The following is a 25,117-nucleotide window of genomic DNA, read 5'->3' on the forward strand; positions in this document are numbered from 1 at the left end:
ATTTATTTTTATATTATCTTCGATTTTGGTAACAACAACTTTTTTGAAGAAACTTATGGTTTTTGAGTTATTTGTGAAAAACTGCTTTAAAACATGGATTTTTTCCAGGAAAAATCAAAACTTTTGATCTTTAATAACTCAAAAACTATTGATTTATTGGAATAACTTTATATAACAAATTTTACTTATAATTTATCCCTCTATCGATTAGTGGTATTATTTTTAATAAAATAATTTCCACCCCCGAGAAGGGGTGGCATCCACCCCCAGGGTAAAAGCGCAAGTTTGCGTTGACATGGTGCCCATGTCACCTTTGGTTATTGAGGTATCCTCTACATACGTACCAATTTTCATGAAAATCGATGGAGGTTCAACGAAATCTGAGGTGAAAACCTTCATTGACTCCACTATAAATCAAAATCGTTGAACAAAATAAAAAATTACTCGTAGAATAAGTTACTGTTGTGTCCTGATTTTAGAAAATTATAGCAAACGCTAGGACACGTCTTTTAAATTCAAATAATGATCCATGATTTTTATATCTTTGAAAAATAATCACGGACATCTAATTCATTTGTCGCTGTCTAGCACAAAACGTTAAAAAAATCTGTGTAAGGAATATCAACGTTTTTCTATATGTGTAATAAACATGGAAACATTTATACTCAAATATATTTTTTATTATTCAATATAATATGTAACAGAAACTATAGTTAAGATTTATAGACTCTTCCTGTTAACAATTTCCTTCATGGTGTATTTTTAAACGTGGAGAATGTCTTCGGTCGCAATTTAACAGACACGGATTGTAGTAAGTCTTTCCATTGGTTCCGCAAACTGGAAATAAATTTTTGCTGCACACACAGCCAATTCCAAATGTAGGATCTGTTTGGGAAATGACAATCAAGAGACACAAGCACAAACTAATAAACGAGAAAATTTTCATATTTAATTTGTTAAATCAATTAACAGGTGTTCTAAAACTTTTGAATCTGTTGATGTATTATCAACATAGTATATATAGGAATAATTAACTCTTAAAATATTTTATGACTGAAATAAATAATTCTTGATATACCATTGCGTTAGATTTTATGTCTGGTTTGTGTTTATAGGCGAGCGGCAGCAATCCCTAAAATTATGTTAACCGATCACAAAAGTCCACTTTCAGGTGAATGACAAATTTTCAAATGACAAATGAATCCGAATATAAAGTTTATTTTTATCTAAAATTGCTGGAACATGTTTAAAAATCAAATTTTATGCAAAAATGCGAAAAATCAATTTAGATAATTTATTATTAATTATGCAAAAATGCGAAAAATCAATTTAGATAATTTTTCAAATTTAAGTCACTAGGTTCGAATCTCTCCAGGGTCAGAAATTTTTCATTTATTATAAATTAATAAATGAATATAGTTTCTGTCCTTGTGGGATCGGTACTCACCGGAGGGACCGAAGACGTTCGGATACAATTAGCGTTTCTTTGCAAAGACAATGACGTCGACTTTGCAAAGTAACAAGACACTTACTCAACATACACACTACATATGACACTAATACTCATGTTGTGACTGGATGAATGACATAAAGTCCATGCCATTAAAAAAAACCAACTTTAAGTCACTTTAAGTCACTTTAAGTCAACTTTTGTTGCTGTAAAAGTATTTAGATAACACTGATTCAATAAAATTGTGTTTTGACTGGGAAAGTTTTGGGGCAGTTCTGATTTCTTTCATTATATATGGATTTTGGGCTGCTGAATCCGAATATGAGGTTTGCGGACAAAATTTCTTGCCGGAACATTGAAAAAATCGCGAAAAAAGCGAAAAATTTCAGCTTTTTTCCGCTTTTTTGCTCAAATCTCGAAAACTATTAACTTTTAGTAAATGGTATGTTAACAGAAATTAAAGTAATTAAAATTATCTACAAATATCACTAGTTACTTTTTTTTTCAGGTAAACAGTTCGGTCTAAAGCACAAGTTGAAATTTGCCAATTTTTAACGGTCTCGGCAAAACCCACTTTTTATATTCCAAAACTTTATTTTTTATTAGAATGCTGTCATTTGATAAATTTCTCCTAGTTTTCTGTACAAATAATAAATGTTGGTTTATAGGTATGGTATGTCTCTTGTGAAAGCTTCCATGAGTCCATTCCGTCCTAAGAGGCCGCGAATGTCTCTGCTTTTCCCTTAGAACCGCAGAAGATCAGGCACAGATGGTGTCACAGTTTCAGTTCGTGTAAACATTTTCTTCGGATCTGTTATCTTGATTTCTGATAAACCTTGAGGTTTTGTCCTTTTAAAATGAATTAGTTGAACAGCTCCCTGACTTCCATAAACCTCAGGAGCGGGTTTCTTTTTTATCCGAGGAATGGATTGCTTAGGAGCTACTGCATGTTTTGGTGCAATACAAGAAATGCCACATATGACGTGAACAGTGTGGTATTCGTCAATTGTATGTACGTTAAAATCAGCGTTATCGTACACCTGCTGTGTAAAGCACGACAGGTCAATTTTCTGCGGATCGCCTTCGAATACTGACACTTCCAGGCGAACAGCTTCTGTATAGGATGAACAAAACCCCAAAGAGGAAACTACATCAACCTATTTTCTTGAGCCGTACTTTTTGTAGAGAAAACGGTCAACCCTGCAAGGAATGGTGTGACCAACTATCTGGGCCTTACTGCCGCTACAAGACTTTGAGCAAGCGCGTTGCTTATCTGGAAGTGTCAGCAATCGCAGGCGATCCGCAGAAAATTGACCAGCCGTGCTTTACACAACAGGTGTACGAAAACGCTGATTTTGACCCATTCTATGCCAGGCCTTAACTTGCAAGTTGGTCCCTTAATCCCAAAGGTTTTTTCATGCTTAGAGTCCTATTGTCTTATATATACGTCGCATATAAATAAAAAAAAGAATGTGTGTACTTTGTACGCACGTAAGAAGTTATACTTCTATTATATGATTTAAACGAAATTAATATACTTTTTATTTATATTTTGTTTAAATATTAAACTAATTTATACTTACTACTTCTCAAACATTTTTATTGGAACAGTGCCAAAAATTAAAATAATAAAAGAATAAAACACACACAAACACATTAAACAAGCCACAAATGATGTCTGAACATTAATTGTCGAAATTTTTTTTAACTAAATACGTATTTTCTGAAAATACAATTATATAATAAATATACTTACAATCATAAAATGTATTAAAAAAAACAAAAAAGAAAGTTTCTATTGGGACTCGAACCAGCGCTGATAAGAGCGGTTGGTATTGGAATTCATTGGCCTTCTCCGCTTAGCCACGGACACTATGTGTCATTATTTACGAAGATCGACTAACAAAACGGATTAAACTTGTGATATTTTAATATTTTGAAAATTGATCAAATTATTTTAATTTTGAATTGAAATGATTTAGAATTGAAAAAATACAACAAAACAAGGAGTAAAAAAACAATATATTAGGTGAATATTGATAGAAATTTTGATGGTAATCAAATTATATAAATAAAAGTATTACATACTATGTATTTTGGCAGATCAAATAGGTAGGTTTATACCCATTATACATTAACAATTATTACGTACCTGTTGCTTTTAAAAACTATTTAAAAGTCACTACAATATTATAAACTTTTTTGTTTCTGTCCTCACAACAATAAAACTAATATATTATACATTTGTTTACCTTTACCTTTACCTCCAAACCACAGCTGCCATATCGGATAATTTTTGACATGTCATTTGAACATCCAATCAGAACAAAGTTATAATGCGCATGCGCCGGGCTGATAGGTTTTAACATATAAAAAAATCACCCTCTATCGCCGGTAAAGAAGTATAACTTCAAAAAATAAATGACCAAAACATGTTTTTTAATGAGTTTATTTAACCAACTTAAACGTTTTCTTTTCAAAAGTACTCATCAGAGAGCAAAACCAACTTGAAAAAATGTAACTAACTTAAAAAAAATAATGTAATGTAAATTAACATTAAAAGTTATCTTTTGTGTGGTACTCCTCAAAACATGACACTACGCAAAGACCGACTCCGCATCTTGCACACATGTATCTCGATTCACTTCTTTTTTTTTGGTCTTTACTGTGGCTACAAACGCTTCACCTTATAGCAGCTACCTGTAAGCGTTGCCACCAGTGCTACAATAAAGCATATATCTAAAATATGTGAACAAATATAAGCGGCAATGGGTCCGCATGACCTGTCTTAGCTACCAACATTTTGAGGCTTTGGGAACAATAATCTAACATTTTCGGACATATTTCTACCGCATTGGAACACCAATGAGTCTAAAATTTTATAAGCAACGGATATTTTCGGCTTTGGTAAATTGAGACCATAACACCTTGAACGTATATACACGGCGGCTGGGAATACAGACCCACTTTTTGAAAAACATATATGCAGCGTTGGGACAGAAATTGTTAACGTACATACAATCGACGGATACCACACTTTTTACGTCATGGGTGGCATTTCTTGTATTGCACCAAAACATGCAATAGCTCCTAACCAATCCATTCCTCGGCTAAAAACTAAACCCGCACCTGAGATTTATGGAAGTTAGAGAGCTGTTCAACTAATACATTTTGAAAGGACAAAACCTCAAGCTCTATCAGAAATCAAGATCCGAAGTGAGTGTCCACACCAACTGAAACTGTGACTCCATCTCTGCCTGATCTTCTGGGCTCTAAGGTAACGGAAAAGCAGAGATATTCTCGGTATTTTAGAATGGAATGGATTCATGGAAGCTGTGAGCAGAGACATACCATATTCATATTATGAACTAACATTTATTATTTGTACAGAAAACTAGGAGAAATTTATCAAATGACAATATTTTAATCAAAACTAAAGTTTTGTAATGTAAAAAGTGGGTTTTGCCGAGACCGTTAAAAATTGGCAATTTTCAACTTGCACTTTAGACCGAACGGTTCGTCTGAAAAAAAAGTAATTAGTGATATCTTTAGATAATTTTAAGTACTTTAATTTCTGTTAACAGACCATTTACTAAAAGTTAATAGTTTTCGAGATTTGAGCAAAAAAGCGGAAAAAAGCTGAAATTTTTCGCTTTTTTCGCGATTTTTTCAATGTTCCGGCAAGAAATTTTGTCCGCAAACCTCATATTCGAATTCAGCAGCATGAAAGAAATCAGAACTACCCCAAAACTTTCCCACTAGAGGGCTCGTAGAGTACAAATTCACTGAATCACAATGAGATTTGTTCGAGATGTTTAAACAAATGAAAGGGGGAGTTGTTTATTTTTAAACATTTTAGAGTCAGATTTAGTTAATTTCATGTTTATATAAAAAAAATTGGATGACAAACTTTTTAGTTTATAATTTTAACCAACTCAACATTAAAACGTAAGTCATGTAGAAGTCTTCTGAAAAATTTGAAGATTTCTGAAAATATGCAATAGAAAAAAAGTTATATGACTTTATAGAGAAGTGGCACTCCCCCCAAAATACGCTTATTTCCTGAGATTGATTGTGCTGAAAACAAAAATGAGGTTTATTTTGAATTTTACGTGGGGGAAGATTGTCAAAATCTCAATTTTGCCATAAATATAAAAAAATAAAATCACGTCTTTCTTAAAATTAAAATTTGCGCAATTTTTTTCTATGAAACATTTTGTTCTTTGTACTTCATATTTTAACATAAACTTGATTAAAAAGCTAAATGTCAAATTTTGTCACTCAACTTTTACGATTAAACTTTGCAATTCAAGAATATTCACCTTTTACTTCGAAAAATTTATAACTTTTCTATATTAAGAATAAAAGATTAAAACAGCGTATTCTCATTGTGTTCAGAAGGGTGACACATATATTCTGTAAAAGTTTTAGAAAAAAATATTAAAATGGAACAGAGTTGTAGCAAGTTAACTGCAAAAAAACATCCCCCACATCAAATTTTAAATAAACCTCATTTTCGTTTTCAACACCATCGAAAACATAAATTATGACTAAAATTAGCCATTCATCACACGGTGGTGAGTATCTCGAGAAATAAGCATTTTTTGGGGTATGCCGCTCGTTTATAAAGTCACATACTTTTTTCCTATTGCATATTTTAACTTGAAATTTTCCAGAAAACTTCTTCATGACTTATTTTTTTATGCTGTGTTGGTTAAAATTATAAACTAAAATGTTTGTCGCTTAACTTTTTTAAGTAAACATGAAACTAACGAAATCTGACGACAGAATGTTTAAAAACTAATAACTCCTCTTATAATTATGTAGGTATGTTAAATATTTCGGACAAATCTCATTGTTATCTAAATACTTCTGAGATGATACAATAAAGTGATGACACAGTATTTTCAAAAGGAAATATTCACGGCGACCAAAGATACAATGAGTTAAATTTGAAAAATCCTCAAAATTGATTTTTCGCATTGTTGTTTAAAATTTGATCTTTGGACATGTTCCACCGATTCTAGATAAAAATAAACTTCATATTCGGATTTAGCGACCTCGAAAGCATAAGGAAAAACCAAAATCTGCCATTCACCTATCATTGTCGCTTTTTCGATTTCTAAGCCTCAAATTAGGGTGTGTCGCTAGCCTATTATTTTTAAATAATTATTAATCACCTACATCCGAAAATGTGAGTAGGAAGATTCAAACGCCAAATCATTATATCAGTTGTTGTTAATAACTATTTTTTTAATGGGTGATACCCAAATTTCATCATAGGCTATTCTTCTGTACCTATACATCATAACTATTTTATTACTGAAATAAAATAATTCTTGATAGACCATTGTGTTAACTTTTATGGCTGATTTGTGTTTATTTTTAAATTAATAATCACCAACGACAAATCATTCTATCAGTTGTTAATACCTATTTTTTAACGATACTCAAATTTCACCGTAGGCAATTCTTCTGTATACGTACTGTTTAATTTTTGATTTTATTTGAGACACTGAAGAAAGCGCTAAAATCGGCAACAATGCTTTATGCTATAATTGTATTTTAATTGTTAAAGATGTTCAATCTGATAGTAACAGTATGTTATTAAAATCACTTTATCAATTGTTCTCTTGTCTCGATTATCAACTTTTTATTGAATAGTATATAAATTATTGTAATCACTGAATACATAGTTAGTAAAAAACTGTCCTATTAATTAAAATACTAAATAATTTAAGCGATTACGGAAGTAACTATGGTCCAAGAATATTCAACAACTTAACGAAACAGTCTGGTCAGTCCATAATCCGTGACGATCAGGGCTGGCGAATCAGTGGTGATGATGATGATGATGATATATTTGTTGTGTATCATTAATGAGCAGCTGAGAGCAAAATTGGTGTAAGTCCAAAAATCAAGTTCTCAGCAAGCAATTTTCTGTACACACGAAGGTGTTTACGGAATTTGTTTTTTGATTGGACAAATAAATATAATACAGTGATGAGCGTGTTGATAACCGGCAAAATAGCGCAAAAGATGGAAAACATATTAACTTGTGAGAAAGAAAGAAATAAAACTAGTAGAGGTGTTAAATCTAGCGATAGTAACATATCAGTTGACATTATATTGATTGTTTCCCAACTTTAGACGTATCAGAGGAGTATGTCAACTAAAACTGTCACTATGACAGTGGCATTTCTCAAACTCCTCCGATACGTCTAAAGGTGGAAAACAATCAATATAATGGCAGTTTAAAGTTACTATCGCTAAATTGGGTACCCCCCGTTAAGATAGGCAAAATGCCCTCACTCCCAGAATTCAATTTTTTTTAATTTTTTTACGTTCTATGCAATTAAAAAATGAGATAACGCGGATTTTTAGCTCGCCACCCCCTTAGCCCTCCCCCCACAGCCAAAAACGTCGATTTTTAGATTTCATTTTTTTTAGTTGGGTTGCAATTGATTTAAAAATTTCAAAAAATTCATTCATGTATCTAAGACTTTTACAAAACATGTCCATTTTTTATGGACCCGTAGGTCGAGTGTACATAGCCTCAATTTAACTTTTTTAAAGCTTATAACTTTTTTTGGAGGAGGCTGCAGGTTCAATTTTTTTGCATTTCGTGTATTTTATCAAAAGCTATCTCTATGATTTTTTTTAGATTTTTCCGTGACCTGCGCCATCTTGAAAAATCCGGAAAACTGTTTTTTTAGCGGTTTTTAGGGGTTTTTGGGGATTTTCTCCATTTTATAGACTGCAACTTAGATCAACTCAAGGCTTTGTTAATAGATTATGTATAATTTGAAATAACTGAGTATTTTAGGACTATCAAAAATTGGGCAAAACACGATTAAACCCCACAAAAACCATGTTTTTTTTTAAGTTATGTAAGGGTTTTAGCCGGCTTAATGATATTTTTTGAGATCAATACAGCCTATATATTTTTTTTTTTCATTTTTTTAGTTTATATGTGATTAAAAAATAAGACTCATCGCATTTTTAGCCCACCACCCTCTCCCCCTGCCTCCACAAAAACGTCAATTCTTCTATTTTTTTTATTTAGTTAAGTTGCAATTAATTTAAAAATTTTATGTGGCTTCTACAAAACATATCTATTTTTTATAGACCCGTAGGTCAAGTGTACACATAATACCTTAAAATTCCTTTTTTATTGTTTTAAAACGTATTTTTGACTTCGATCGATACTTGTTTTATCGATATTTTTTTAAAACTTCCAATAAATTGTACATCTCTCTCGCGGACGGCCGCCTCAATACGTGCTTAGCGCTCATTTTTAATTATTAAAATTAATAGTTAGTAATAAAATAATGACAAAAATTTCTTCAGGCTCTTGTAGGGGGTTTTAAACTTTGATTTGGTTACTTTCTGACTTTCCTAATAATAATTTTTAATTGAGTTATTAAGCCTTGAAAATGGCCATTTTCGTGTTTTTCAAATTTTAAATCGCGCTTAACTCGACAACAGTCAATTTTAGAGCAAGATGGCAAGAGACCTTTTTTGATCAGGTTGATCCAGAGAATCTAAAACAGATTTGTCCGAAGTGAAAAAATTTATTTTTTGAATTCGTTTAAAAAATTGTCTAAACGATTTTCCGACCGCGGTACAGCGGCACCTTGTAAATTTGTTTAAAGGACCTGTTTTTGAGTAAGTTTGTGCAAAAAAACGAATCGGAATAATTTACCTAACGGGGACAAGCATACATCGTGGACTATTTGCATTATGAGCCAAATGTAGATGGTTTGGAAAACATTAAACGATAGATATCTATGTCTTGTATATATCTTGTAGATGCGATGCGAGTTGCGCAAACGGCAACATAACCATAGGGTGTTCTGTTGTTCGCATGTAGCTGCCATAATATAATATTTATGGCATGGGAGATATTCTACAAAAATCATCAAGCCAGCAGAATATCTTGCAAAACTCTTTGACAATACAGATGTTATACCTGTAATTATAGACGAAGACAGCGATGAAGACTTTAGAACTGTTAAGTGTAATACCAACGAATATAACTCTCCGAATACTCTATGAATATACCTATACGGAGCTATATATTCTTTGGTAATATCTTCCTCATTATTTTTATGGTGTTTTATGTGGCAGTAAACGTAAAGCAAAGTGACATTATAGGCAGAGATACATATAGGTTATGTAGATGGTACACGCACATGTTTGAATAATTAGAATATGTATAATGTAAGGTAATATTAGGGTACCTACTAAATACAAACTAATGAACAAAGAAAAAAATGTTTTAATTCACAAAACTACAAGAAGTATGATATATTAATATGTACATTTTGTAATTTATAATTTAATAATTATTAACTATTCTAAATGGGAAATAAGCCACAATTTAACTAAAAAATGATTTTATTAACGTTTCGACGTCCACCACGGACGTCTTTGTCAAAATACAAAATATTAATAAATTAAACAAAAATGTTGCTTGGTAAAAAAATCTTATCTTAAAAATATCTAATAATTTAATTTAATCTGACTTGTTTATATAGATCGCCCAAACATTTTTTTCAGTGCGTCACAGATTATCGAATTCTCTTTAACGCATTACAGATGGAAAATAAAATCATTTTTAGTTAAATTGTAGCTTATTTCCCATTTGGAATAGTTTATTATAAAAATGCCACAAAGAAATAGCTTTAGAACAACATTAGCGATTTAATTGCAAAGCCAACTTAAAAAAAAAATAAAATCGAAAAATTGACGCTTTTGGCTGTGGGTGAGGGGTAATAGGGGAAGTGGGCTAAAATTGCAGTGAGTCCTAATTTTTTAATCACATAGAACGTAGAAAAATAAAAAAAAATATCGACCTCAAAAAGTATGATTACACCCGCAAAAACCCTTACAAAACTTTAACTAAATAAAAAATAAACGAATTGAAGTTTTTGTGGGAGCAGGGAGAGGAAGTGGTATGCTAAAAATGCGATAAGTCTTATTTTTTAATCATATATAACGTAAAAAATGAAAAAAAATATTAAGGTTTTATCGATCTCAAAAAAATCATTAATAAAGCCCGCAAAAACCCTTATATAACTTAAAATAACATGGTTTTTGGGGGGTTTAAAAGTGTTTCGCCCCATTTTTGATGGTCCTAAAATACTCAGTTATTTCAAATTATGCATTATCTATTAACAAAATTTTGAGTTGATCCATATTGCAGTCTATAAAATAGAGAAAATCCATAAAAACCCCCTAAATAAATAGTTTTCCGGATTTTTCAAGATGGCGCAGGTGATGGAAAAATCTAAAAAAAATCATGTACATAGCTGTTAATAAAATACACAAAATGCAAAAAAAATTGGATCTGCAGCCCCCTCCAACAAAAAGTTATAAGCTTTAAAACAGTAAAAAAAATTGAATCTCAGATATATGTGTGAATTTTTTTAAATTTTTAAATCAATTGCAACCCAACTAAAAAAAAATTAAATCTTAAAATCTACTTTTTTGGCTGTGGGGGAGGGGTAAGGGGGGTGGAGGGCTAAAAATCCGTGTTATCTCATTTTTTAATTGCATAGAATGTAAAAAAATTAAAAAAATTGAATTCTGGAAGTGAGGGCATTTTGCCTATCTACCCTTTAACAGCTATTTAACACCTCTTCTAGGTTCATCCCTTTTTATCTCACAACTTAATATGTTTTCCATCTTTTGCGTTATTTTGCCGGTTATTAGTGCGCTCATCACTGTATATTTTTTTATCCAAACAAAAAACAAATTCCATAAAAACCTTCATGTATACAGAATTTCTACTAAAGCACTCGCTTACTGAGAACTTTTGATTTTTTGACTTACACCACCTTTGCTCTCAGCGGCTCGTGTAGTTACACACACAGATCACATAGAGTTTAACGTCAAATCCGAAAGACTAATGTTTGTTTTTTAACCAAGAGGAGTGATTTAAATTTACCGCGCTGTAATGCTTGTTTGTAATTGGTCCAACCGCAGGCAAGTTTACTCCACTGTTATAAAATTTTGACACTAATGACATTTATCAAATTTTGATACTTTTGACATTTCATAAGTTAATTCAGTTATATCGGCGATTTTTTGTGTTTTCTGTGTTATTTCTTTAATTTTTAGATTTTTAGTCTGATTTTATATAAAAAGCAGTTGTTTTTAGAACTGTTCAGCGACGTATTAATATAATATAATATTTATGGATTACCGTTGAGGGCCGATATGATCAACCAAAAAAGAAGATATATTTGGTTATTTTTCTAGTGACTTTCTTGGGTGTGAATCTGTATTTGTAGTTTACTCCTCCTGGTTAAAAAATAAACTTTTTTTAAGTGTACATGAGCTGTTCTAGAAAGATCATAACTTCGTAATTTTTCGATACCTCAGAAATGACTGTCTAAGCAACATTTTTTGATTTTCGTAGTAGGAAGTGGTTTTTTCATGAATTAATAATTATTAAGCTTTTAAAAATCCATAACGTTAGAGATAATAGTTATTTTCCTAACTAGTGCGGAAAGTGTTACTTTTCCGCACGAAACTGCCGTTGACTCGAACGACGCGAAAGCGGATTTCAGACAAGCAGTCGAGTACGGGAAAGACACTTTCCGCATGAATTAGGAACAATATTTTTTCTAGGGCCGTACGTTTGGAAAAAAGCCACAAAAAATATAGTTATATACTTAATTCGCTTTGCCGAGACACAACTGTCTAGAGACATTGGTAATGTCTTTTTTGGAAAATTAGGTTGCTAGACGTGACTGAAAATTACTACACAACCAAACATCCCTGCTCATAGCCAATATTATTAATAGTAAAGAGACATAAATAACATAAACCTTACGCCAATCAATAATTATTTATTTACACCATTATATTGTATTGATAACAAATGAGAACATTATTTTTTCTATGAATGCTATACAATGTGCAACTTCTCTCACTACTTACATACATTCAAAACCAACAATTTCTCACGCAGTCAGAAAAAACGGCCATTGTAGTGAGAAATAGTTTTTCTCACGGGTTCTCCTACGGTTTTCCATACATAATATGATCGCGGTTTCCATGGTAGCATGCACAATACAAACACAATTAATGTTGTCAAACAAAATGTGTTGAAGCAAAACTTACCAGGAATTATCTTTCAAAACTGTTCCAAAATAACTGTTAAATAGAATTTTAAATAAATAGAATTTTACTATTGTTCTGAAGCTATTTCCTTGTGGCATTTTTATAATCAACTATTTTCAATGGGAAATCAGCCACAATTTGACCAAAAAAAAATATTTTATTAACGTTTCGGCGCTTAAGTCGGGTTGCTGTAAAAATGTTGCTGCTTAGTAACTAAGCAACAACATTTTTGTTTAATTTAGTTTTATTTTGTATTTTGACAACGACACGCGACTTAAGCGCCGAAACGTTAATAAAATAATTTTTTTGGTAAAATTGTGGCTGATTTCCCATTGAAAATAGTTGATTAGAATTTTAATAAATGTAGATAAATTTTAAGAATATTAAATACCTACATGTATATGTATTTTATTTCAATTTATCCATATAATATACCTAAAAGCACCTAAATTATTTAGTTTTGAAATTTGAACTCTTGACAAAACCGCATCGATAGAAAAAGTACAGTGTACAACACATGAGAAAATGGTATATTTCTCCCTCGCTTGATTTGCGACACTCACCTCGAGTCTCGGCTCGTGCTAACAAACTTCTGCGCTCTTAATAAATATGTCTTTTTTCTCACTTGTTGTACAATTTCCACCTATCTCTGCCCAAAATATACATTTCCTGACCTGATTGTAGGGAGCAAAGTCGTACTTTTACACCCTAGGGAGGGAAAGTACTTTTCCTCCCTAGGGAGGGAAAGTACTTTTCCTCCCTAGGGATTAAAGTGACGTCATGGTATGTCATTGATGAAATAATTTATTGACGCCCTATACAATATTTTATTTTTTATTACGTAAGTATCTATACATTTTAACGTTTATTTATAGAACACCCTGTATTTTGTAGAATGGTAAAAAATAGTAAATTGTTATTTTAATTTAGATTAAGAATGTTTATTGACTTATATTTGACACTCTGTACCTACTTGTTAGTTTTAGTTCTCGAGTAAATTTTGATAGTTACATAAATAAATTATTTGAAAATGAAAAAATGACTTGTTGTTTGAGGGAGGTGAAAAAATCATATGTATACCATGGGAGTAAAGTGCCTTTTCCTCCCTTGAATAATTACTGCCTTCAGTCTCGGGAGGAAAAGTAGCACTTTGCTCCCTTGTTATATAAATATTTGGTATATACCCTGATTTTAAATATAAAATAGAAAAAATCAATGGTAAAATCCCAGTAGCTGGCTGTATACCATAATTAAAAATCATACAGAACAAGTAAAAACTTCGTTTGTATAATGGTATACAAAATTTATTGAAAAACTATTAAAAAGTCATCCAAAAGGATTTGCAAAACGTTTTCAATCTAGATCACATCATCTTCAGTGACTAGAACGAAGTATTTCCACGTTAGAATGTTAAAGAAAAAATGTGGATAATACTTACGTTCTGCTTAGTACATGAAACTAGCAACCTTATAGAATAGGTGACATCGAGAAATATGATTTACATTTTTAAAAACTGATGTTAGTAGCGGTTCTAAGTTGATGTTAAACGATAAATTTAAGAGTTCTCAAAGGGCAACATGATTCATTGCTCGATGATAACGTGTGGTACTTGCCAGTTCGATGGACACATAACTGTATTATACTGTATTATAATAACGATAACTGTATTAAAGTGAAATTTAAATTTATCATAATTTAAATTCCACTTTAATACAGTTATTAACATCCATTCAGCTTAACTGCATTCATTCTAACGTGGAAATACTTCGTTCTAGTCACTGAAGATGATCTGATCTAGATTGAAAACGTTTTGCAAATCTTTTTGGATAACTTTTTAATAGTTTTTCAATAAACTTTTTATACCATTATACAAACGAAGTTTTTACTTGTTCTGTATTATTTATAAAATGGAGAGTTTTATTCAACATTTCCTGGTCAAAGTAGACTTTAACTTGGAAAAGTATACTCTTCCCAATGCCATATAGTAAGAGTTGATTCTTTCACAACATAAACACAAACAACCGATTCTAGAAATAAAATGTTACTGGGTATGGGTATGTGCCAATCGTGATAAGTCGTTGAAACAGTCAAAACAAAGAGATGCACATTCATCAAAAAAGCAAGTGAGATTCAACATTTACTGAATGGATTATTATTATTATATTATTATTATACTACTGCTATTATAAGGGAATATATTATGAGAGTAGAATATAATATACAATTATTGTATTCAATTAATGATGCAAATTTAATTTACCATTTAAAAATATAATCCTCTAAAATACCCACCAATTTTCCTCTCCTCCCAACCCAAAAAAATCCCCAACCATTTCAATTTATAAAAAATTTCCCAGACTCTTTGAAATGGGATTTAAAAAAAAATAATATCAACATAAATATTTTACTTAAAAATAAATTGGATAATGCAATTTATCTTTTATTTTTACTACCATCAAAAAAAATTTATCATGTATTACTTAAAACACGTTTGTATATTTGTAGAATAGGTAACATTTTAACTCATTTAATACTTCCTGTATGGGTGTATCGTTTTTAAAACGTAGGAAAATTCTTGGAGATTCGTATTCGTAATCAGTAATTTGATATTCATAGTCAGAGCATTATTTTTGGTAATCAGAAAAAGTAATTCACCCACTTTCAATGTCAAGAGTTAAGTGTGAAAAATAGATGATGTTTGCGTCTTCAACCAGATCACTTCTTATGTAAATATTATGATTACAAATACCTTTTCAAGGAAATATTATAATAAAACTTGTTTCTGGCTGATGTGAGATTGCACTTTCAGTTTGTTTCTGTATTTTTTATAAAATAAATTAAAATTTGAATTATGGTTTTGTTTGGAATAATTACTTGAGAATAAGAGGTAATTATGTTTGGGATCCAAAATAATACCTAACCTAATCCTAATCACCGTGAAAACCTAATAACCGGTTTTTACTTTAAAAAGAAAAAACCGGTTATAACCGGGACAAAAAAACAACCGGTAAAACCGGTTATTGCCTAGTAAAAAAACCGGTTTTAGGTTTAAACCGGTAGGTTTTTCCCATCCCTACAAACGACCGGTACAAAATGGTCGATAAGCGCGTACTACTTCTAAACATCGATTGGATTGTAAACAGTGATGACTTCGTTTGCGGAAGAATTTGAAAACGAGGTATTTCGCTTTACCCCACTATTTCACTTTACCCTTCCCTCCCCTATCTATGTAGTCATGTCACAAAAGGTGATAAAAATTTCTAATGGTGTCGCCCACAATTGTTCGGTTGAAAAATTAAAATTTCAAATATAAAAAATCGTTGCAAAAATTTCAACTACAAAAGTATTACCAGCTTTTGTGACACCAGTAAATACTATTTATATTAATAAATAATTTGGCCGATACATTTTACATTCATTTGTTTCCAAGCATACTTTATAATTATGTTCTTAAGATGTAAGTAAATAAATGGTAAACTAAAAGTTTAACTGATCTTACTCGTAAATTACTCTGGGCTAATTAGCAAAATTCATGTAAAAGTTATTTACCAGCAATTTTGAATTATAAGATCCTATATATTAATAATATAGGTATGCAAAGTCCGCAGATAGTGTGCTACGTTTTTTTATAAACAAAATGGCGCCGACAAATCGTATTTTTTTCAATTATTGCTCTATAACTACGAAGATTTTAACTTTACAAAAAAACACCCAAATAAAAATTCACCGCAATTAAATTCTGCATAGAGATGTGTTTTTCACGATTTGTACCGACGAACATTTTCCTCGGAAAATGCGGGTTTTCCTAACAAAAACTCTAATTTTCAAATAAAGTTTTAGGTAAGTAATTATTAATCAATAATTAAATAACTAAGTGACATCAAAGCTTTCTTCGTATAGATTGTAATTCCAGAAGTCGGTGAAAATTAAACGAATACTTTAGCAAGTCAATTGTTAATTAACAATTTATGATCGCAATAGTAACCAAAATAATCATGATACATTGATCAAACTTATAAAGATTATAAAGATGAGATGCTTATTTAATATTTTATCGACAAAATATAAATTTTTCTTTTTTTTGCATAATCTTTAAATTTTGAAAAAAAAAATAGTTATAATACGCTGGTCTAATTAGTAAAGTACAAAGAAAGGTTATTTACCAGCAATTTCATTGCTGGAATCGAATTATAAAATCCTATATATTATTAATATAGGTATGCAAAGTCCGCAGATAGTGTGCTACTTTTTTTATAAACAAAATGGCGCCGACAAATCGTATTTTTTTAATTATTGCTCTATAACTCCGAAGATTTTAACTCTACACCAAAAACACTCAAATAAAAATTCACCTCAATTTAATTCTACATAGAGGCTTGTTTTTCCCGATTTGCTCCGACGAAAATTTTCTTCAGAAAATGTGGGTTTTCCCAAAAAAATCTCGAATTTTCAGATCATTTTTTTGGAGAGTAATTTTTTATCAATAATTATATAGCTTGGTGAAATAAAAGCTTTCTTGGTATAGATTATAAATTCAGAAGCCGGTGAAAATGAAACGAATACTTTAGCAACAATTCAATTGTTAATTAACAATTTACAGTCGCAATAACAACCAAAATAATCATGAGGCATTGATCAAACTTAGAAAGATTATAAAGGTGTGATGCCTTTTTAATATTTTGTCGACAAAATAAAAATTTTTAATTTTTTTTGCATAATCTTTAAATGTTTAAAAAAAATTGTTATAAACAAATTAACATTTCTCAGAAATTGTCTATTATATTCTAATTTTAAAAATACTTAAAATGCGTATTTCGTAGGTTTTGAAAATGAATGCTTTAAAAAATTTTTCCAACCATTTGCAAAAAGAGCAAAGTAAATATACGATTTCTCCGTTGTTTATAATTTGTTTTAATTGTTTCAAAGCTTAACAGTGAGTCTATGGTACAATCTAATTACTCATAAAGAATGTCAAAAATTAGTGCAATGGTTCTATTTCAATCAACGATTAAAAACACTTTTTTTTGTAATTTTTAGCGCAAAAGTAGGCCTGATACAGAGTCAGAGCTAAAATGTTCACTCGAAGCTACTGACACGCAGCATACATTATTTATTAAAAGTGTACGTCGCGCGGCCGCCGGTCGTCGCTCCGAGTGAAAATTTTAGCTACAGTACTGTATTATTCTAGTTTCGCGCGTGTAAATTAAAAAAAATATATATTTATAATATTTAATTAAAATATAACCATTAAACTTATAATCGCTATTTTTTTGTAAATAATTACCTTGTACTTTAAACTCACTTCTACGCTTTGAAAGAATTGAAAAAAATTATAAACACCGTAGTAATCGTATGTTTACTTTGCTGTTTCATAACTTTTTTGCAAAAAAGTTTTAAGGCATTTATTTCAAGATATTTGAAATGCGCATTTTAGCTATTTTTTAAAATTATAATATAATAAAAACTTTCTGAGAAACGTTAATTTGTTTATAACTATTTTTTTTAACATTTAAAGATTATGCAAAAAAATTAAAAAATTATATTTTGTCGACAAAATGTTAAATAGGCATCTCATCTTTATAAGATTTCAAAGTTTAATCAGTGTATCATAATTATTTTGGTTATTATTGCGATCATAAATTACCTATTAATTAACAATTAAATTGTGGCTAAAATATTCGTTTAATTTTCACCAGCTTCTGGAACTATAATCTAAACCAAGAACGCTTTTAAGTCACCAAATTATTTAATTATTGGTAGATAATTACTTATCTAAAACTTTATTTGAAAATTAAAGATTTTGTTGGGAAAACCCGCATTTTCCGAGGAAAATTTTCATCGGAGCAGATCGGGAAAAACACGTCTCTATGCAGAATTTAATCACGGTGAATTTTTATTTGAGTGTTTTTGTTATAAAGTTAAAATCTTCGGAGTTATAGAGCAATAATTGAAAAAAACACGATTTTCGTGCGCCATTTTGTTTATAAAAAAAGTAGCACACTATCTGAGGACTTTGCATACCTATATTATTAATATATACGATCTTATAATTCGATTCCAGCAATAAAATTGCTGGTAAATAACTTTTCCCAAAAATGGCCTATTCTCCGATAATCAGCCCAGACTATATACAATATAACTAACAATTAATTTGGTACAGGAAAGTTGTTGTGGTAGAAAAATTACTAGGGTAGATTTTAGAACCACATAGAACTATAAAATTGTTAAATTTTTCATGACAATAAAACATATTTCTATTCTATTCTATTCTATTTCAAATTTGGTTGTTTATTTAATTTAGTAACTAATTTAGGCATTCAATATTATGGTAAAATATTATTTTATGGTAAAATACTGTATATTTTATGGCAATAAATAATAGATATTAATATATTTAAAAATGACACTATATTATAAAATATCTGACGTATCACTTAAATTTTGATTACCTTGGAAACATAATCCACAGGCCTCTAAATGTTACCATTTTTTTTAATAAAAATTTAAATATTTGGAAATTTATAAACTTTAGGCCTATAAGGCCTTATATAAATTCTTGATAATTTTAAAAAATATATTTAAAAATGATTTAATGTATAGGGTGTTCCATTTAAAAGAACAAAACTTTGTTTCATACCGTCGTTCTGACTCGCCCTGTATAATCGAAAATAATTTTAAATTATAGGCGTTTTTGATACACATTAGTTTTGTTCTAAATATTTTTTTGTTTATCTCATAGTTTAGCCGTTATCAAAGAAAACCAGAGGTTTGGCGCAGCCTGTATAGAAGTGTGTACATTCTTTTCATATATTTATTATGAATAATACAGAGTGAAATTTTGAAATTATACATTATGGAAACCACTTATTTTGGAAAACAATATTATGTTTTTTAGTATTTTTTAATAGATAATAACGCCCATTTCTTTACCCGTGAGTAATAGTTCATTACTCACGGGTTGAAGTTAGGTTGAAGTGGTGCACGCCACTTTTAATACATTAGTCATTACACTAAAATCACAATAAAGATGCACTCTAATAAACAAACCAAGACATGTTGAATGTTATTAGAAGCATTCCTGAAGGGTAGTAAACGTAACAATGGGTCAATAGGTATATTTGAAGCGTGAAAAACAACACTTGTCCAAAAATTAAAATTTTGGCAAATCAAGAAAAACCCAGACATCTGTTGTTTTTCTAATACTATGCAAATGTTCTATGTAGTTTGGTCCGGACATCTGAGATTTTTACACAACTGAATGGGTCAGGTGGATAAATAAACTATTATTCTATGAGAAGAATACATAAAGTCCAATTTCCGAAAAACGCTTCATTTTTTACGTTTAAATTTCGTCATTTAAATATTTAAAATTGGGGTTATTAAAAGGTAAACATATACCATAGACATAAATCTAATACCCAGACTGCGCGCTGCCATCTAAAACTACGTGAAGATTGCGACAGAAAATAAGCTATTAGGTAAAAAGTATCTTTCTAATCGACGGGATTTATCCAATGACGTTGGGTTTATCGATCACGTCACTTTCCCACTGTCGTCGATTGGTTGAACTCCTTCAGTTGGAAAGAGACTTCCCACCTAATAGCCTCAGTATTCTCTGTAGCAACCATCCGATAGTTTTACACGACAGCGCGTAGTCTAAGTATTTATGTCTATGACATAAACAATGGTACTAAGGTAGACTGTTTACGGATATGAAATTTATATCAAAGATTTCTGTTTCACTTACTGATGATTGTACAATAGATTTTTATTGGGGGCAGACGTTTTCTTTTTTCAATGTAATTGCCATTTAAAATATGTCTCGTTTTTAAAAGCCACCGCAATTATACAGGGTGTCCAGAAACTCTACCGACAAACGAAGACAAAAGATTCTTCAGATAATTTTAAGATAATTTAACCTAATTCACTTAGTCCGAAAATGCTTCCTAAGGGAGCTAGAGCTCTTTGAAGATGGCGTCTTGTAATTAGTTTTTCTTAAATACCTGCAGAACGCTTCTAGTTATAAAAACTAAAATTGGTACACGTATTTAACTCCCAGAGATAAATCGATTCCATCTAGTGTCAATTTCTAGTACCAGTCATAGGCGTCCGTTTTGGGTAGGGCAACAGTTATTTTGTCGCATAACTTTGTTAGCTTTAACTTGTATGCATTTCTGACACTGGATTATGAAATTTTAAAGTATTCTAGTACTAAAAGGTACTCTTGTTTTAAATCGGTAGGACACACCGTTTTCTAGAAAAATCGATTTGAAAACTTTTCGCTTTTTGAATTAAAAAAATAATTTCAAAAAAAAACTGTTTAGAAAGACGAAAACTGGTTCATTTATTTATATTCCAGAGATAAATCGATTTCATTAATTGCGAATTTTGAGTACTGGTCATAGGCGTCCGTTTTGGGTAGGTCAACAGTTATTTTATAGCATAACTTTTTTGTCTTAGTTTTTGAGCATTTTTGACACTAGATTATTAAATTATGAGGTATTCGAGTACTAAAAGTTACTCTTACTTCATGTTGGTAAAATACTTCGTTTTTTGTTGAAAAGTTCTTTCAATTTTTTTTCAAATTCCAAGAACGAAAAACTTTCAAATCGATTTTCCTAGAAAACGGTGCCTAAAAAGTACCTTTTAGTACTAGAATACCTCACAATTTAATAATTCGGTGACAAAAATGCATAAAAGTTAAGGACAAAAAAGTTATGCGATAAAATACCCGTTGCTCTACCCAAAACCGACGCCTATGACCGGTACTAGAAATTTGCAATGGACGGAATCGATTCATCTCTCAAAAGGTAATATGCATACCAATTTTCGTTTTTCTAAATAGAAGCGTTCTGGAGGTATTTAAGGAAAACTAATTTCATGACGCCATCTTCAAAGAGCTCTAGCTTCCTTAAGAAGCATTTTCGGACTAGGTGAATTGGGTTAAATTGTCTTAAAATTATCTGAGGGATCTCCTGTCTTCGTTTGTCGGTAGAGTTTCTGGACACCCTGTATAACATGAGAGAATAAGAAATGACACTAACGACAACTGTTTCATATTATGCTTAAGAGGGGTAATTCTGACAGTCTTACCACAGTTTTCTTATGAAAAATAAAATCTTTCGATTTTTAAATATGTTAGTTGTTGTAATTATATTTTTCTACTAATTCGTAGATTGGTCGTAGAAAAACTATAGTACTCAACCCGCATATAATGGCTATTATCTACTCATTCTGATGAAACTTTATCACCGGGAGTAATAGAGATCATTACATGCTCGTTGAATAAGTTACTACTGTGTCCTGATTTTAGAAAATTATAAAAAACGCTAGGACACGTCTTTTAAATTCAAATAATAATCCATGATCTTTATATCCTTGAAAAATATTCACGGACATGCAATTAAGGCATTCTTTGCAAAAACCCCAGTTGTCGTTTTTTTTTTTTTAAATGGACTTATGCCATCTATGGATTGAAATACTAATTACCTACGTTCTAAGAAACTTCCATTAAAATCACAACAGTAGTCCAAAATATAAGCGACAAAAATATAGGCGATTCCGTATAAACCCCATATGTCAAGCGCAATTCTCTTCAAAACCATAGTTGTTATGTTAATGACTATTGGTGTTTTTGCGGGAAACTTTATCGCTTGGCTGTCAGTAGGTTTTTATAGGTTAAAGTCCCTTCGAATAGTTGTGTTGTGTGATTTTATAAGTAAACACCATTTTTCGTTAATTTTTTAATTTTTTTTATTACTGTAAATATCGTTTTTCCTATAAATTAATGGAAAATTCCTGCAAAAACACCATATGTCAAATGAATAAATGAGGCGTTGAGAACCAGAGCGGACCATCCACATACACATAATAATTTCATTGAAGATAAATGCGTTTAAAAAATGTTTGTGCAGTTGACCCACTATATGGTAAACATCAGCCATTGTTTGTTGAGTACTAATACCTCAAAAATAGTGAATTAGCATCGTTTAAAAATAGTGAAACTGGTCCAGCAAGAACATTACAATATCCACTAGCTGGGTAAGTGTTTGCCAAATTCAAAGTGTCCAAATAAACTATTAATTAGAATTAGAATTACACAAAGACTATATAGACTTTTTATCAGCGATTTATTTTCAAATGTTTTTATTTTATTATTCTTGGGTGCAACTCAATTGCACTAGACAAGAAATACTAATCATCTATTTATAAAAATGTTTTTGGCTGGAAATGGGAACGGATCCGTTCCAGTCAACAATATATATATAATGCACAAATGAATCAACCCTCAAATACAATGATACCAATGCAACCAAATCATCAATATATGCAACAACACAACTCTGTATCAGCAGACATGATGCACTATTATCAAAATCAATTCCCACCTCTTCCAAATATGTACACTCATCCATCTAATTTCCAAAATTTATCCTTACATCAAATGAGCCAAAAATTCAGTTCCTCCGCAGCCAGAGATACACTCAAAAACTTTCGAAGAAGGAATAGATAAAACATGGAAAATGATGCAAATGCTTGTCCGCGGCAACAACTAAAAGAGTCGAGATCAAAAAGAAAACGTAGAAAAATAGCAGAAACTACTGAGCAAGGTGCTTCAGTAAGCACATCTAATAGGTTTCAAACTCTCTCAGAAGAAAACGCAGATACAAACCAAATCCATACCAGTAAAAGAAACGATGACAACCCAAATACCCAAACGAAAGATCCCAAGCTGCCCCCTATTTATGTTTACGGAGTAATAGACTACAAAGCAATGACTGACTCTATAGCGCAAGTTACTGAAGATGAAACATATTATACTACCACTGTTCCTGAAAATGTTGTTAAAATAAATGCTAAAACACCTGATTCTTATAGAAAAATAATAAATTACATGAGAGAAGAAAAAATAGTACACCATAGCTATCAACTCAAACAAGAAAGAGCATATAGAGTCGTACTAAGAGGTTTACACTATTCTATACCCTTAGAGCAAATAAAATCTGAATTATTAAGGTGAAACAGTAGCGATCAACAGGTAGCGAAAACGCGTTCCAAGATTGCGGCTGTAATTTTGAATATTTTTTCGAGATATTTGGCACAGGTATCCGTAATTTAATAAAGAATGGCGGTACAGAGCCCAATTTGGAAAATATAATAATATGTGGAAATTACTCTGTAATTAAATACAATATTAAAAAAACGAGCCTGTACCGCCATTAAGAAGAACAAAAAAAATACACTTTCTTCAAATAAACTTTTTTATCCGATGCCTAGATTTTGTGTCATTTTGGAACTACTAATGAAATAAAAAAATTTAGTAGTTCCAAAATGACACAAAATCTAGGCATCGGATAAAAAAGTTTATTTGAAGAAAGTGTATTTTTTTGTTCTTCTTAATGGCGGTACAGGCTCGTTTTTTTAATATTGTATTTAATTACAGAGTAATTTCCACATATTAATATATTTTTCAAATTGGGCTCTGTACCGCCATTCTTTATTATATTACGAATACGTGTGCCAAATATCTCGAAAAAATATTCAAAATTACAGCCGTAATCTTTGAACGCGTTTTTTCTACCTGTTGATCGCTACTGTTTCCTCTTAAGGCAAGGCCACACAGTCAGAAATGTTTTAAATATCCGGCACAGAGTAACAAAAGAGCCCCTACCATTATTTTTCGTCGATTTGGAACCAAAAAACAACAATAATAAAGTTTTTAATGTGGAATTTATATACAAGACCAGAATTAGAGTAGAAGCTCCGAAACACAAGAACACCATTGTGCAATGCACTCGATGTCAGGCATACGGACACTCTAAGTCATACTGTTATAAACCTTATAAATGTGTTAAATGTGGAGGATCACACGACACCAAAAGTTGCACAAAGCCGAAAGACACACCTGCAACATGTACTCTTTGCAAGGGCAACCACCCAGCGAACTATAAAGGCTGCACTGTTTATCGAGACTTATTAAAAGCAAAGAACAGGAATAACTACACAACTGGACCTAGAAACACACAAGGATACATAAATCCCAATCCAGCACTGCACCAAATGACTCAACAATATGCGCAAAATGGAATGAATTATGCTCAAGTAACCTCAGGAAACATCGACAGACCAAATAATGGTGAAGATATGACACACATGATGTCAAGCTTCTTAAATGAATTCAAAAATCTATTTAATCAACTTCTGAACCAAAATAGCATGATCCTCAACATGCTAACAACAGTCATTAGTAAAATAACGAATTAATGGCTCCATCAATTAGGATAGCCGCCTGGAACGCCAACGGGCTACCAAACCATGTGCAGTAAATCACAGCATTTTTAAAAGTAAATAAATTAGATGTTCTTCTCATCTCAGAATCACACTCAACCGAAAGAACAGTAGTAAAAATCCCTTTATACACAACGTACCTTACTCATCATCCTGATGGAACTGCTCACGCAGGAACAGCAATTATTATTAAATCTTCTATTAAACACTATTTCCTACAAAATTACGCCACACCTAAAATACAAG

The 25,117-nt window shown here is 31.1% G+C and overlaps 1 protein-coding gene across 1 annotated transcript in view; it reads right to left on the reverse strand.

Moving 5' to 3' along the window:
• Positions 1–658: 658 nt before the first annotated feature.
• Positions 659–25,117, reverse strand: part of LOC126891131 (serine protease inhibitor dipetalogastin-like) — a 29,091-nt gene continuing 4,632 nt past the window's right edge. Inside the window, exons 2-3 of the mRNA XM_050660314.1 lie at positions 22,548–22,659; positions 659–962 (exon numbers count right to left, since the gene is read on the reverse strand). Of these exons, the coding sequence (XP_050516271.1) occupies positions 737–962; positions 22,548–22,659 (338 nt within the window). The 3' untranslated portion in view covers positions 659–736. The remainder of the gene's footprint in view (positions 963–22,547; positions 22,660–25,117) is intronic.

Source organism: Diabrotica virgifera, chromosome 1, assembly GCF_917563875.1.
Source record: "Diabrotica virgifera virgifera chromosome 1, PGI_DIABVI_V3a".
NCBI classification, from domain to species: Eukaryota; Metazoa; Arthropoda; class Insecta; order Coleoptera; family Chrysomelidae; genus Diabrotica; species Diabrotica virgifera.